General features: G+C 43.6%; 2 protein-coding genes across 2 annotated transcripts; one reads left to right on the top strand and one right to left on the bottom strand.

The window, feature by feature from the left end:
- The first annotated feature begins 2,374 nt into the window (after positions 1 to 2,374).
- On the top strand, positions 2,375 to 7,577 carry LOC128448722 (uncharacterized). Its single transcript, XM_053431495.1, has 10 exons — positions 2,375 to 3,785; positions 3,938 to 3,956; positions 4,180 to 4,288; positions 4,371 to 4,442; positions 5,053 to 5,196; positions 5,784 to 5,901; positions 6,117 to 6,223; positions 6,328 to 6,540; positions 6,625 to 6,819; positions 7,449 to 7,577. The coding sequence occupies exons 1-10, from the start codon at positions 2,375 to 2,377 to the stop codon at positions 7,485 to 7,487; spliced, it is 2,427 nt and encodes an 808-aa protein (XP_053287470.1). The 3' UTR covers positions 7,488 to 7,577.
- Positions 7,181 to 13,119, bottom strand: LOC128448331 (tripartite motif-containing protein 16-like protein). The gene is made up of 9 exons (XM_053430928.1): positions 12,979 to 13,119; positions 12,180 to 12,597; positions 11,758 to 11,853; positions 11,317 to 11,550; positions 11,068 to 11,227; positions 10,905 to 10,946; positions 10,688 to 10,735; positions 9,734 to 9,972; positions 7,181 to 9,182 (listed from the first exon to the last, which is right to left on the bottom strand). The coding sequence occupies exons 2-9, from the start codon at positions 12,516 to 12,518 to the stop codon at positions 8,880 to 8,882; spliced, it is 1,461 nt and encodes a 486-aa protein (XP_053286903.1). The 5' UTR covers positions 12,519 to 12,597; positions 12,979 to 13,119; the 3' UTR covers positions 7,181 to 8,879.
- Between the last annotated feature and the right edge of the window lie 773 nt (positions 13,120 to 13,892).

The raw sequence follows: 13,892 nt of genomic DNA, 5'->3' as shown, positions 1-13,892 counted from the left end.
CGTTGCGCAGGGACTCGGCTCATGTTAGCCGAGGCTAGCAGGCGGCTAGCTGAACTGGACAGGCTAGCTAGTGCTAATGCTAACGCTAGCCGGCTCTGACGTTTCAATGGTTTAAAATGAAAACCAATGCTTTGAGGTCACGTGTTCAGACAGATGCATTTATTAAATAATTAATATATGATCATATTAATATGATAAGTGTCACGTTAACCTTCCGGTGACAGAGCTGCATCACAGCTAATTGAACATGCTGACAGAGCTAACGTTGCTGTTAGCTCACATGACGACGTGTTAAAGAGTCGAACAGGACGTGAGTCAGTAACACGTCTTTACACGTGTGTGTGTGTGTGTGTTCTGTGTGGAGTCTGTGAACTGGAGCTGACCTCATGGGAACCAGTTTAATCCTCCATGTTCTGTGAAGTCACTGGTTCCATCTCCTCTCAGGCTCCAGGGGACTCGAACCTGTGGTGTTAACTCCTAACATGATGTTCAGCTGGAAAATGCATGAATGTATTTTTATTTTGTCCCATTTCTGCAATAACACTATAAATTACTCATCAAACACAACCTGTGCATTGAAAAGCAGCGGAACATAGATGGATAAATAGATTGAGGACATGAAGCAAATCAATAATTAAACTATTATAATTAGTCCTTCAAGATAATGACATATTAAATCCTGCTCCAGACAATATCTTTAACCTTAAACATGATTTCCTTTATGCTTTTTGTAAAATACATGGATTTATTGATATTTTATCACCTTTCTCTCAGTCCCTCCCTTCTGTATATAATCACAATTACAGATATTATCATATATAATTCATTAACACGTCCCTTATCTAGATGAGCAGTAGAATATAGATGGATTTATGGACGGGGACTTAAACCAACTGATTATTAACCTGGATATTTGGGTTTGACTCATGAATTTGACATAAAATCCAGAGATCTGAATCAATGCACCTGTGTTTTTTCTTCTCGAGAATATCTGCACGTTTTGTAAAGTAATTTATTACATTTTTCTTCGACATATTGAAGAGTTACCCTCAAGACTAGACAGAACTGTCTTATTGCACGTGGGGACACGCTGGTACTTTACCACGATCACACACTGCGGCTTATTCTGAGTTGATCCCACAGACACAGTCGTGCTGCAGAAATATGAGTGCACCAACTGTGTGGCTAAAAATAGGACCCCGCAAATCAAATACACTATCAGTACACAAGTAATGACAACTAAAAACTGAGTCGTCAATAAGAGCGGCCGCTGCAAACTCGCCCAGCCAGGGAGTCGTTAGGAAAAGGAATCTATAAATCTGGCTTAATACTTTTAATCACTGTTAATTTTTACTTTATTAGACTGAGGAGTATTTTCCAAACTGCTTTAATGACAAATGTAAACTAAATTGCGAGGAGAAAAACTGATGAACAGGAAGTGGGCATTGATTTGATCTCATTTAATATTAAAGTCTTAGATTTCTTCACATTCATCCTCACCCCAAAACTAAAGGCTTTATGTTCTTGTCGACTTCTTACTTGGGACAAATCTTTAACACTCAACTTCTTTCCTCTCATCTTGCATTCAGAATTTGACGAGTGAGTATTTCTTCAACACGTGTTCTTGTACCTTTCTCTGTGTGGCCTCGCCTGTTTCGTGAGGTGGTGATTGTTGAATTTCTTTCTCAATGGCTTGCGGTTAACTGGATGAAAAGAACGTGTTGAGCATTTGACTCTGATACTAGTTTGAGCTCAGCGGCTTAACCAAGCAAGGTGAGTCAAGAGCTTGAATTGTGGTTTTAAGCATTAAGTAGAAACAAGTGTGTCCAAATTCATTTCATCTTTGTGTTTGTGTTGGATTTCCTGTAATGCAACAGGATTCTGTCGCGTTACACAAACCCCAGCTTGCTCTTTATGGGATTGTTTACAGAGAACCTACTGAATCAGCTGATTTGCATGTAGGAGCATGTCGGTGCTTATCCATCATCAGCTTGTGCTTTTGATTTATTATATCTAGACACCTTCTCATGTCATTTGTGTCCAGATTTGTTAAATCTCGTGAGTGATTTCATATTAAAGGTTTGAAATAGTTCTGGATTGAATAAGTTCCAGAGGTTCCTGTACCTGCTTGTACCTTTTGGGTCTGTTGCTCATTGTATTTCATCTGCATGGGTTCTTTTCTATTTGCTGCATGTGTTTTGCTTTGTGTTATACATGCATCTCTTTGACCATCTAAATTCAGTGTCTGACCCTGATTGAAATAGATCAGTCCCCTTTTTTGTGTTTCTAATCCTTCCTGCGTCTCTCTAACTAATCCAAAAGCTTCTTCCTGTTATTCTCTTTTTTTGTTTTTTCTTGCAACGGATCAAAGAAGATGTCTAAGAAGACCCCCCAGTGTTCGGCAGCAGATCAGTCGGAGCACGATCAGCCTCACTGTCAAGTGGACCGGTCCTCAGACGCAGCTCCGGGCTGTAGGAACAAGACTGGATCAGGTCAGAGGAACGAAGAGACGGCCTCATCTTCCCCGGAGAGCGGCAGCACCAACGGAGATGGGAAGCGCAGTGGCAAGAGCCGCCGCCGCAAGAAACGCTCCTCGAATCCTGAGGGCAGCTCTGAGGAGAAGGCCAACAGCGAGACCAAGAGTCTGGAGAAGCCTCAGAAGAAGGCCAAGCAGCCGTCTGAGCCCCGAGCCGCTCTGATCGGCCTGCAGTCCGAGTGTGGCAACGTGTGGTTTGAACGCAGCCTCTACGAGCGGGCCGAGAGCCTCTACCAGTGCTGGTTGGCTGGTTCCTCCAATGGAACCACCCAGTCGAACCAGTCACCTCCGGCTCCGAGCAAACACCCAAACTCTCCACCAACCGCGGCTCCATCTGTCTCTGGAGCGGTTTGCCCCCACGGGGATCAGGTGGCCTGTCACCAGACGACCTTTGACCCAGCAGAGCACCGCCTCGCCCAAGAATCTGCTCAGCCGTCCGCTCCAAACTCTCTGGACCTCCCGTCCCCGCCCGACCGCTCCACCGCACCCAGAACTCCTGACGAAGGATATCAATCTCTGACGCCGACCCCTGCGACCCCTGCGACCCCTGTGACCCCTGTCCTCCAGCAGGCAGCCGTCACGCCAACCAGTCGACAGTCGATTAACGGCCTGCCTCGCTTCCCGGTGGAGCTGCTTGGAGAGGTGTGGCTGGAGAAACCTCTGTACGACCGCGCTGAAGCCGCCTTCTACCAGAATCTATACGGCAACAATTCCTCCAAGCGCTCCAGCTGCGCCTCCTCCTCCAGGAACAGCGAGCACCCTCAAAGCCTTGTGGAGGAGGAAGAGGAGGAGGAGGAAGCGGTGGAGGAGGAAGAGGAGGAGGAGGAGGAGGTAGTTGAGGAAAAACGTGTGGTCCAGCCGGGGAAAGCGGAAATCTTTCATGCCCTGCACCCGATCCAAGAAGAGGAGGAGCCAGCCGAGGTCCCGGAGAAGGAAGAGGCGTCGGGGGTGGGAGGGGTCTGCCACTTCCTCCACCCAGACAGCGAGCGGGTGTGGCTGGACAAGTGGCGGTATGACGCTGCCGAGAGCCGCTTCCATGGCTTCAGTGGAGATAAAGCCGTGGTGGTGGGGACGAAGGGTCGGAGGCCAGAAGCCGACGCCTCATCAGCCTCCACGGCTCCACTGGGGGACAAGTATGAGCAAACTGGGAGACGGAGCCGCTCCAGACGTCTCAGTTCATCTTTCTTTGATTTTTCTCTTCACGCCATCGTGTGTTTCCCCCTTTTTTTGATTTTTTTTTTTTTTGAATGTGTGAGTTTTATTTCTCCTGGTCTCTTATGTTTTGTTTTTTTCATTCGTCTCGGTTCATTCATTCTTTATTCGAGTATGATTTTTAATTTTCTCAAATGACTGTTTGTACAAAATCATTGTTGTGTTTTGCCAACTTTTCTTTTTGTCAAGGTTTGATTTTTAAAGTTGTGTTGGAATGTCTCTTTGTGGGGATAAAAGACTATATAGAATAAGAATTTTACAGCTAGGGGAAGAACATACGATTTACAGCTAATAAGTGTGAATATAGTTGAATACACTTGAAGTATAATTTCACTGAAGTATTAGTAATGTATATTCTTCCTTTCTTTTTCCCTGACTTCCTGTGTCCTGTTCAAACTTCCCTCTTTTCTCCTTCCTCACTCTTTCTCTAGCACCATGAACTTTCTGGCCCAGGAGAAGATCTGGTTTGACAAACCTCGCTACGACGAGGCAGAGAGACGCTTCTATGAAAACATGAACGGCTCCTCACAACCAGCACAGGTAGACATTACGTTTTAAGATGTAAACACGGAAAGTTTAATTCACGGATGAATCGACCGTTGACTTGTGTCTTTGCTTCTAGGACGCGGGAGCGAACAGCATTCTGCAGGACATCGCACGAGCTCGGGAAAACATCCAGAAGTCTCTCGCTGGAGTAAGTTTCATAACTTTCCTCTTGGCTCACATCAAAAAGTCTTGAATAATGTGAATCTGCAAATTTATACAAAATGCTCTACTCTATGGTGACAAAGTTGTGTTGCTTTATTTGCCTAAGTTTTGATTCACGCTGTCACGTTGTGTTATTTCCTTGGTCTTTACAGTAAGTGTTAGTGCTACGTGTCGTTTTGACTTTTCTTTAGTTCTCCTCTTTTTTGAACCACGTTGACCTTTCAAACTTAGATAAGAGGCAGATAAGAGAAGTTGTGTAGTTGGTGTGTTAACCCATTGATGTCCATATAATAATCCTTTGCAGTGCTGATGACAACATCTGAGCTATTTAGTGTTTCATGCACATTTTAAGGAGCTCTGTCTTTTGAGCTGAAGACAAACAACCTTCCGGGGGGTGTGTGTCTGTTTGTGTTTGTGTGTGTGTGTGTGTGTGTGTGTACATCCATTTCTAGAATGATCTTTTTCCACATCCCTCCATCTCTTCATGTTGTCGTCTTCACTCTGAGCATCGTTCCTTCATCATGTACTTTATCCAGTTTGCTCCTCTTCCCTGGTGTTTTCCTTTTTCATATCTGAACCCCCCCCACCCCCCCCAGCTGAAGACAGCACTGTGTCAGAGAGAGTCGGCTCAACCTTCCATGAGCCAACAGCCAAAGTTTGTAAGTGCCAGCAGACCTGGTGTGGAAGCTTCTCCGCTGCCAAACACTTTGTCCCTGCTCCACCTTGAGTTCACTAGAGTTCACCTTTAGAAGACGTGTCTGTGTGGAGTGCTGTAGACGCAGACTAATGATGCTGAATAAGGATGGACGACGCCCCTTTGCTTCCCCCACCTGCATCTTGCTCTGGTGGCGTCAGTCTGTGGGGATGTGAACCAATCACGAGTCAGTCGGAGCTGTCAATCCTGACGTTACAGCCCATTTATATAGCATCAAATAACTAATCAAAATCAAACTTCTCAGAATAATTAAAATCTGAACGTGCATCAGTCTGATAACAACCTGTCCTGCCTGCTAACAAGGAGGAGATGAGGTTTATGACCTATACTGCAGCCCGCCACCAGGGAGCACTGCTCTGGCTTCACATTTGGAAGCTGTCAAGTCGTCCATCTTTGATTTACAGTTGCTGATACAGACGAAGTAGCTGCTTCATCACCCTCGTGTTTCTATCAGAGTCCTTCTCCAGCGCCTGTCTGTGCTGCGGCCGTCTGTAGATGGACTCTGGCTGTGTGCTGTGTGTTTACAACCCTGGGTTTGACAGTGCTACTAAATCCGTCATTAGATCTTTGTCTCTGTATTCATCTTGTTGTCTTTGTGATCTTCTCGTGCAGAGCACCACCAGCACCAGTACCACCAGTACCACCAGCAGCAGCGGTGCAGCAGCTGATCAAGGAGAAGTCATCTCTCGCGTCAACAGCCTGGAGCTGGAGAACCAGAGCCTACACAAAGGTGGGTGTGTTGTTTTGTTGTATTTTCTTTTCATCAGTAGTTATTTATAATAAAGTTTGTGGTTAAACTTAAAAATATCAAGGCTCAATTTCATTTGGACGTCTTAAGAATCTTTACCAAAGTTTCTTTTTAATATATCGGCCTCGACCCCAAACCTCCTTATCGGTCGGGCTCTATATAAAACTCATGACTCTGGTTCGACTCTCTCTCCTCAGTGGTCGACAACTTGCGGGCGGCACTTTCCAAACTGGAATGTCGAGTTGCAGTTCTGGAGAAATCTCCTGTGACCGCGGCTCCTGCTCCTTCAGTCCCTTACACAAACGTGAGTTTCTCCATCAAGTTCAACGTCTTCAGTCTTCACCTCCACTACTTCAGCTGCAGGAAAGTGACTGAGGCGTTCTGAGTAACCGAGGTTTCTCCCTTCAGGGCACTTCTGTCCAGCAGAAGACCAGCACCCCAGTTGAAGAGGAAGAGGAGGAAGAGGAGGAGGAGGATGATGACGACATCGACCTCTTCGGCAGTGATGACGACGAAGAGGCAGAGAACCTGAAACAACAGAGATTGAAAGAGTACGCGGAGAAGAAGTCCAAGAAGCCCACCCTCATCGCCAAGTCCTGCATCTTATTGGATGTCAAACCTGTAAGACTCTGATTTACTCAAAATGAAGTGTTGACATCTCCCACGATTCTCACACTCACTGTCCTCCTCCCCTGTGTCTCCCAGTGGGACGATGAGACGGACATGGGGAAGCTGGAGGAGTGTGTGCGCTCGGTCCAGGCCGACGGTTTGTTATGGGGCACGTCCAAGCTGGTTCCTGTGGGCTACGGCATCAAGAAGCTGCAGATCACGTGTGTGGTGGAGGACGACAAGGTGGGGACGGACTTGTTGGAGGAGGAGATCACCAAGTTTGAAGACTTTGTAAGTAGTTGTTTTTTAAAGTGTTTCTACAGAAGTCACACTGGATTTTTTACAAACAAACTAATGTCTGTGTGTCCACTGTTGCTTTGTGATGAGGAACAACAATGGTGGCTGTACAACCGGTTTCTCTATGTTTGGTTAGCAGTAATATTTCTAATCATACGTCAGCAGCTGAATTGAGAATCTACGTCAGCACCACATTACTGACGTTCACAACTTTCTGCTTGATTTCATCGTCTGAAAGGAAATCAATTATAAGAAGACTGTTGTGTGGACAGACTTATCTTTAAGAACTGAGGAGATAATAGACGTGTAATAAAACATGTAGTGAAGACGAGGCTGAAAAAAAACAACTCAGAGCTTCTTCGTCAACTTGTTTTTTATTGTTATGGTTGAAATTAGGACACTTGGGTTTCACAGGCAGGTTAAAACAAAAACTAAACATTATAACCTTCAGGAAGATCTTATTTATCAGTGTTAGATAACCTAAAGTTAGGTGCACCTCTTAAACTGGCACAGTCGGTACATTGCTGCATAAATGAGATATAAACAGAAGTTTATACATTTGAACTCCTGTTTCCACGACACGTTCACTCGAGTTCACCAGTTCCCTGTTTGTTCTGTTTCAGATCCAGAGCGTCGACGTCGCTGCTTTCAACAAGATCTAATCCCGCTCTGTCTTTTTGTTTTCGTCTTTTGTCACGCCTGGTTTCTCTGCTTTGTGTCAACGGTTAATAAAAACAATAATTAAAACACAACTCGAGCACTGAAGCGACTCTTTTGTCTCTAGTGTTTTTTTAATCACAGGTTACCTTTCAGACCAGATTAACCCAGCAACACACCTCACTTGACCTGTTGGAGGATAACAAGCAGCTATTTGTTCTGGTCTGTTTCCATTACAATAAAATGAAGGTGCAAATAGTTTAACACTTAACCCCTTGTAGACCAATGTCGCGAATTTGCCTCCAACCCCATTCCGGTTTGAATGCCGCCGAGGTGACTATTGTGCCTGATGGTGCAAATACTACACACACCAAGGAAAGTATTGGAAGCACTCTGCCGCCATCTAGTGGTCGGAGTGGAAAATACATACTAGCCCCTTGGGACTGTTCAGTTATTTTTAGGTATTAAGCTGTATTTGAAATACTGTGATGATGGAACAGCAATGATCGCACAGAAAACATGTTATTCATTTCAAGGTTATGCCCCATTATGCCTAATGTCGCTAATTTGCCTCATACCAACTAAATTTAGCATCTGTATGACATCCAAAAACATCTTTTTTTTTAAATATATTTGGAAATTAATTCAGGCAATAAGGGGTTAAAATGTCTTTCTACAGACAGACACTAGTCCACCTCTTTCCACTAAGGCACGAATCCTGATGTTCAAACTGTTAAACACTGAGGTCTGTGGGTTGTTGCTTTCATCAAAAAAGTTACATGACATATAAAAATACATTCTGTCTCTTACAATGTAGTTTGATGACGTGGCTGGACAGCACACGAGGTAATGTTTTTCTTTTAACAAATGAATGCAGAAGGAAAATGTCCAGAACATCCATCCTGAGATATTAATATTCTTCCAGTTTGTCTTCTGTTGCATGTTGGAAACGATCAGAATCGTGCACTGATTATTTTGAGTCTTTTACATTATATACATCTAGCTTTCAGTAAAGTAACGGCATCAATGCTAGATTCAGACTCATCAACTAATCTGTGATCAATTAAACACATTAAAAAGAAAAAAATATAAAGTTGAAATGAGTAAAAGGCTTGATTATATTCTCAACTACAATAAACAGTGAGACTAATAAAGTTAAATGTAGTGTGAGGCCTGTATATCTGAATATATATGATATTTTTAACATGATTATAATTATAAAAAAATGCCACATTGTTGTCGTTTCAGGACAGAAATGTTAGTTTGGCATTTTGCTGATAATAAAATAATGACGTTTCTTTCATTATCATCTGAGGTATCACGTCTAGACCTAAGTGAATTTTACTGAATGACATTCAAACCACTGACCCACACAGCATCTCGATGTCTGTGCTGCGTCAGTCCACCGTGCACAGGGTGACGGTGGAGTCGGATCCCAGCCACGCTGCAGCGTAGAGGGGCAGCTCGAAGAAGGACGTCACCCTGTGCAGGAGGACGACTCCTCCGGGCGTCACCATGTAGAAGAAGATCAGTCCGGCCTCGTGGTCCAGAAACACCCCGACCCGGCGGGACAGCGAGCTGGAGGCCGGCAGCGCCACCTCCTTCTTCTCTCTGCCATGGCAGACGCTGAAGGAGGAGGGGCTGCAGCAGAGACCCCATGACAGGAAGTTGCGTCCCAGTCGGCATTTGTCAGATGATCCCTGACGACAGAGAGTAAACGATTAAATCTGACACACAACGAAAAGCTCCAGCAACACAACGCAACTGTTTCATCTTAAAGCTGCAGATGGATTAAAAGGAGTTTGATGTGTGAGTGTGAACAAAGAGAACGTTTCCTCCTTCTCTCCCTGAGCGTCTGTTCTCTGTAACTCTGGTGAGAGGGTTCCATCTCCTGTGAGAAGAACTGACTGAGGGTCACGGCTTCAACTGTCACGCTCAGCTCCAGTTGAAGAGTGAAGCTGAACTGAGATCAGTTAAAAAGACTCTGAAGTTATTAAAAACCAGAGTTTATCTCCAATATTCAACAGGAAACTCTTATAACATGAAGAGTACTGAACTCAGTTTGGTGGATTTGTTCCAGCAGCAGCTCTTCTGGTTTAGGAAGCAGAGGATCATGGGTAATATTTCAGTTCAGTGAGTGGAACTAAACAGTCAGAGCCCAACAGAATCAATCACTGACTGCAGGGGGCGCTGTTGCTCAGTTAAAAAAAAGCATCACGTTGCATTAAAAACACATTTTGATAAAAAGTACCTTTCTTTGAATGTTCTCGTGCGTGAGCCCCAGCACCACCTCGCTCCCCTCCCACTCCGCCTCCCAGTAGCTGTGGCCCTGCAGCCCCTCGCGGCACAGCACCTGGCACCAGGTGTCGAAGCGATCCGGGTGGTCGGGGTACGACTGGAGATCTCCGGTTCGACTGACCACACGGTTCCCCCCCGACAGGGAGAGCTGCCTGTGAGCCGTGAACAGGTCCAGAGAGAGAGGACAGAAGTCTGACAGGAAGAGAAACAGAAACTGATCAGTGATTCAACCTCGTTTGCTTTTCATACAATCAATATAATAAAATACTCAATGAAAGGAGGAGATCAAACCAGAGGGGAAAAGTATTTAACCCCTTATTGCCTGAATTAATTTCCAATTATATAAAAATATTATTTGTGTTATTGACTGTCATACAGATGCTAAATTAAGTGGAGATTGTTAAATTCAATATAGCATATAGAACAGATATAAATTTAGGTACGAGTCAAATTAGTGACATTAGGCATAATGGGGCATAACCTTAATTTAACAAATTTTCCAGTCTCTGGTTTGTAGATTATTATATTGATGCTGCTTTTGATTGAACAACATATGTTTCTGTACAATCATTGCTGTTCCATCATCACAGTATTTCCAATACAGCTTAATACCTCAAAATAACTTTGCTGCACAGTCTCAAGGGGCTAGTATGTATTTTCCAATCCGACCACTAGATGGCGGGGGAGTGCTTCCAATACCTTCCTTGGTATGTGTAGAATTTGCACCATCAGGCATTAGTGGGATAAAATCGTCACCTCTGCGGCATTAAGGCAGAACTATTCTCAGTGTAAATAAGAACATGATCAAATAGATAAAATGATATAGAGCGATTTCCCTACTAAACAGTGACAGATAAATACAGAGAGTAAATACACTTTGATTGAAGGTCTGGTGGAGGAGACTCACACTGAAGCAGTTCACTCCTGCTGTTCAGAGCGAGGGCGACTGGACCAGCTGCAGGAGGAAAAGAAGCAGAAATCAACAGAGACACGTTTCCAGAAGGTTTTAAACTAAACATGAATCAAAGCAGTGACAAGAAACTAATGATCTACAGATGTGTGTTTCTCCTGTGAACGTTACACATTTTATCTGATGTAATAACTTGTTTTAAAGATTCACTCACCTCCGTCGACCTGTTTCATCTGCAGGAGGTTTACAGATTTCACTGTGAAAACACGACAGCAGAACTTTACCCAGTGACGCCTCAGAGGAGCTGGATGCACTCGTCTCTCATGATAAATTAATGTTTAAAATCAAGTGGGATGTTCAGATGAATATAAACAGACCTGCAGAGATGATACTTGGGAGTTCTCTGAGATACAGACTCGCCAGCTGCTCCTTCATTTCTGAGATGGCTCGTCTCACAGGCCCGAAGGAAAGTGGACAGATGATCAGAGAGCAGTTCGCTCCCGGAACATCTGGACTGAGGTCGGACCGACACATCACCTGCAGGAGAAACGGCAGCAGCAGTCAGACCTGAACTCAAACACGAGACAGAGATAACAACCAGCTCAGAGATGTGTTTCCACCATCACCTGTGTGATCTGGTGTAGGTCCTGACTGGTCGACACCCGCTCCAGCTCAGCGTCTCTCCTCCTCAGCTCGGAGACCTGCTGCTCCAGATGCTGCACCTGGTTCTCCGCCCGAACCACCTCAGCCTTCTCCTGAGCTCGGATCAGCTCCTTCACCTCGACGCGGCGACGCTCCACAAACTCCAGCAGCTCGGAGAAGATCCGGCTGCTGTCCTTCACCGCGTCTTTGGCCTGACGCTGAGGGAACGAACGCTGACACTCAGTCCATGCAGTGGCAGCTAAAGGTTGAACAGGTCCACGCTACTGAGACTTTTGACCTTGTTTTATTTTGGAAACTCTGGAAAAAGGAAACTCAAGAGGACAGTGAAGTCCCAGGTAGCAGAAAGTTAAACATTCCTGTGTTTTCTAAATGTACCGTAACATCCGACGTCTTTTTCTACTCACAGATAACGAACGCAGACTTTGCTTCAGCTGCTGAATCTCCTTCTCCCCGTCCTGGATCTGCTGAGCGAGACGTCTGCGTGTGTTTCCCACAAGCCTCTGGACCAGAAACCAGTCGTGACAGGAAACCATGAAGAGATGTCATTTCATAATGTTGATTGGTTCCTTTAAACAAGCTACAAAGCGTGCGTGTCTATTCTTATTGGCTGCAAAAGACTATGTGACACATTTTCTGACTTCATAGTGTATTTTTTTTTATTATTTTACAATCTATATGATCTTTAGGTTGTGTCTAAGTCCCTTAATATGCTAAACAATACCTGGAAAAATACATTTTTAACCTTTTGAATTAATATCTGACACACACAATAAATACTTTGTTAGAGGAACAAACAACAGCCCAGAATCAGCTGTGAGCTGCTCACCTGTCCTTTATTCCTCTCAGGACGGACGGAGGACCCATCGAAGGTGGGGTTCTCCAGGCTCTCGTATAGAGGAGGAGCCGAGGGGACCGAGCTCAGCCGGACGGAGCCGAGCTTCTGCAGCATCTCCACCAGCAGCGTGTTCCGGCCCAGTTTGGGTCTGGGACTGAAGGAGGCTCTGCACTGGGGACAGCAGTACACGGACTGGCGGTCCCAGTGGCTGGTCAGGCAGCCCATGCAGTAGCTGTGTCCACACGGGACGGTGACCGGATCCGAGAGCTGCTCCAGACAGATGGAGCAGGTGAAGCTGTCGGGGTTCATGCTGAGAGGAGCCTGGGACATGGGAGCTGGAGGACACAGGACAAACAGGACAAACAGGACAAACAGAGGGAGGAGGGGACAGAAGGAAACACGCCACCGACTGAGGATGCACAGAAACCACAGGAAACACACATTTATTTATTTTATAATATCAACTGAACGAAGTTAGTAATAAAGTTGTTTGTGCAAATTCAATATCTTCTGCACGAAATCCTCTTCACAGTGTTTACATTGTTTTCCTGAAGCTTCTTATTTGACCTTTTTATCCACTTTGCTGCTGTAACATAGGAAACGTCCCAGTAGTTAAACTGATGGAAGATTATCTAATCTTCTCTTATCTTCATTTCATAACGCATCTTCTTATTGATTATAACTAAACAGGAAGATGATGTGATGTCAATTATGGGATGAATCACAAAATAAAGGTCTTTGCAGAAGTTAGAGGCCAAAACAACACGAGACTAAAAAGAAGTTAACTGACCTGAAGTTAATCTGCAGAGTCCGTCCTCGGGTTTGATATTATAATTGTTTTATTTATAACGTATATTAATGTAGTTTGTGACCGAATGTCAGAGATTTTCTGCAAACATAAACAGGAGGAAACCGGAAACAGGAAGTAGGAGCCAGAAAAGGGAAAGGGAAAAAAGACAGTGTGAAAAACAGCTGTTTGTGTTTCACTGCCACCTGCTGGTGAAAATACAGAATCACAGAGTTGTATTTATCTTTTATTATAAATATATAACAAAGAAATTAACTGAAACATTAAGTTAATGACTTTAAAATAAAATTTGATTAAGTCTGAATTTAAAGTATAGAAAAAGTATATTCTGTAGTTTAAACATAGTTCAATTCTACATTAATTCATTTATTTCTTTCAATTTATGAAATTCTTGATGTATTCAGTTATTTCAACATTCTTAAAGTTAATTTGACATTTATGAATTTATGTTATTCTTAATGTACTCATTTATTATTTATAAATCTCTATATTAACTTATTCATGCATTTATTTTCACCCTTCATTTTGTATGAATTAATTTCAATATTAGATAACCTTTATATTTATTTAATCATTTTGACATGTATTTATTTATGTATTCATACATATATTTCTTCATGAATCATCTATTTATGAATCTGTATATTTGCTTATTTATCTCTACATGTATTTGTTTATTTATGTATTTCTACATTTATATACTTATGTATTAACACTTTGTTTGTCGATGTGTTTTCTTCTTCTTCATTCTTTCTGAGACCTTCAGGACCTTTTGTCGACATTGGTCTAAACATCCAGTCTCAGTGATAACTGTCCACTTTTGAAACAGTAATTGATATTATTATATCCATTAAGCAAAAGTTGATGATAATAAAACAAATAGTCATCAATTCATT

The sequence above is a fragment of the Pleuronectes platessa genome, chromosome 9, assembly GCF_947347685.1.
Source record: "Pleuronectes platessa chromosome 9, fPlePla1.1, whole genome shotgun sequence".
Classification (NCBI taxonomy): Eukaryota; Metazoa; Chordata; class Actinopteri; order Pleuronectiformes; family Pleuronectidae; genus Pleuronectes; species Pleuronectes platessa.
This window is presented reverse-complemented; position numbering and strand designations above follow the sequence as displayed.

What these genes read in the sequence shown, in the direction of transcription:
- LOC128448722 (XM_053431495.1), top strand. Translation starts at nt 2,375, where the DNA reads ATGTCTAAGAAGACCCCCCAGTGTTCGGCAGCAGATCAGTCGGAGCAC. An exon ending in ACCTTGAGTTCACTAGAGTT is followed by an intron (nt 5,197 to 5,783) that starts CACCTTTAGAAG and finishes CTTCTCGTGCAG; the next exon opens with AGCACCACCAGCACCAGTAC. An exon ending in TCTTATTGGATGTCAAACCT is followed by an intron (nt 6,541 to 6,624) that starts GTAAGACTCTGA and finishes TGTGTCTCCCAG; the next exon opens with TGGGACGATGAGACGGACAT.
- LOC128448331 (XM_053430928.1), bottom strand. Translation starts at nt 12,518, where the DNA reads ATGTCCCAGGCTCCTCTCAGCATGAACCCCGACAGCTTCACCTGCTCC. An exon ending in GATGAAACAGGTCGACGGAG is followed by an intron (nt 10,736 to 10,904) that starts GTGAGTGAATCT and finishes TTCCTCCTGCAG; the next exon opens with CTGGTCCAGTCGCCCTCGCT. An exon ending in ACGAGAACATTCAAAGAAAG is followed by an intron (nt 9,183 to 9,733) that starts GTACTTTTTATC and finishes CTCTGTCGTCAG; the next exon opens with GGATCATCTGACAAATGCCG.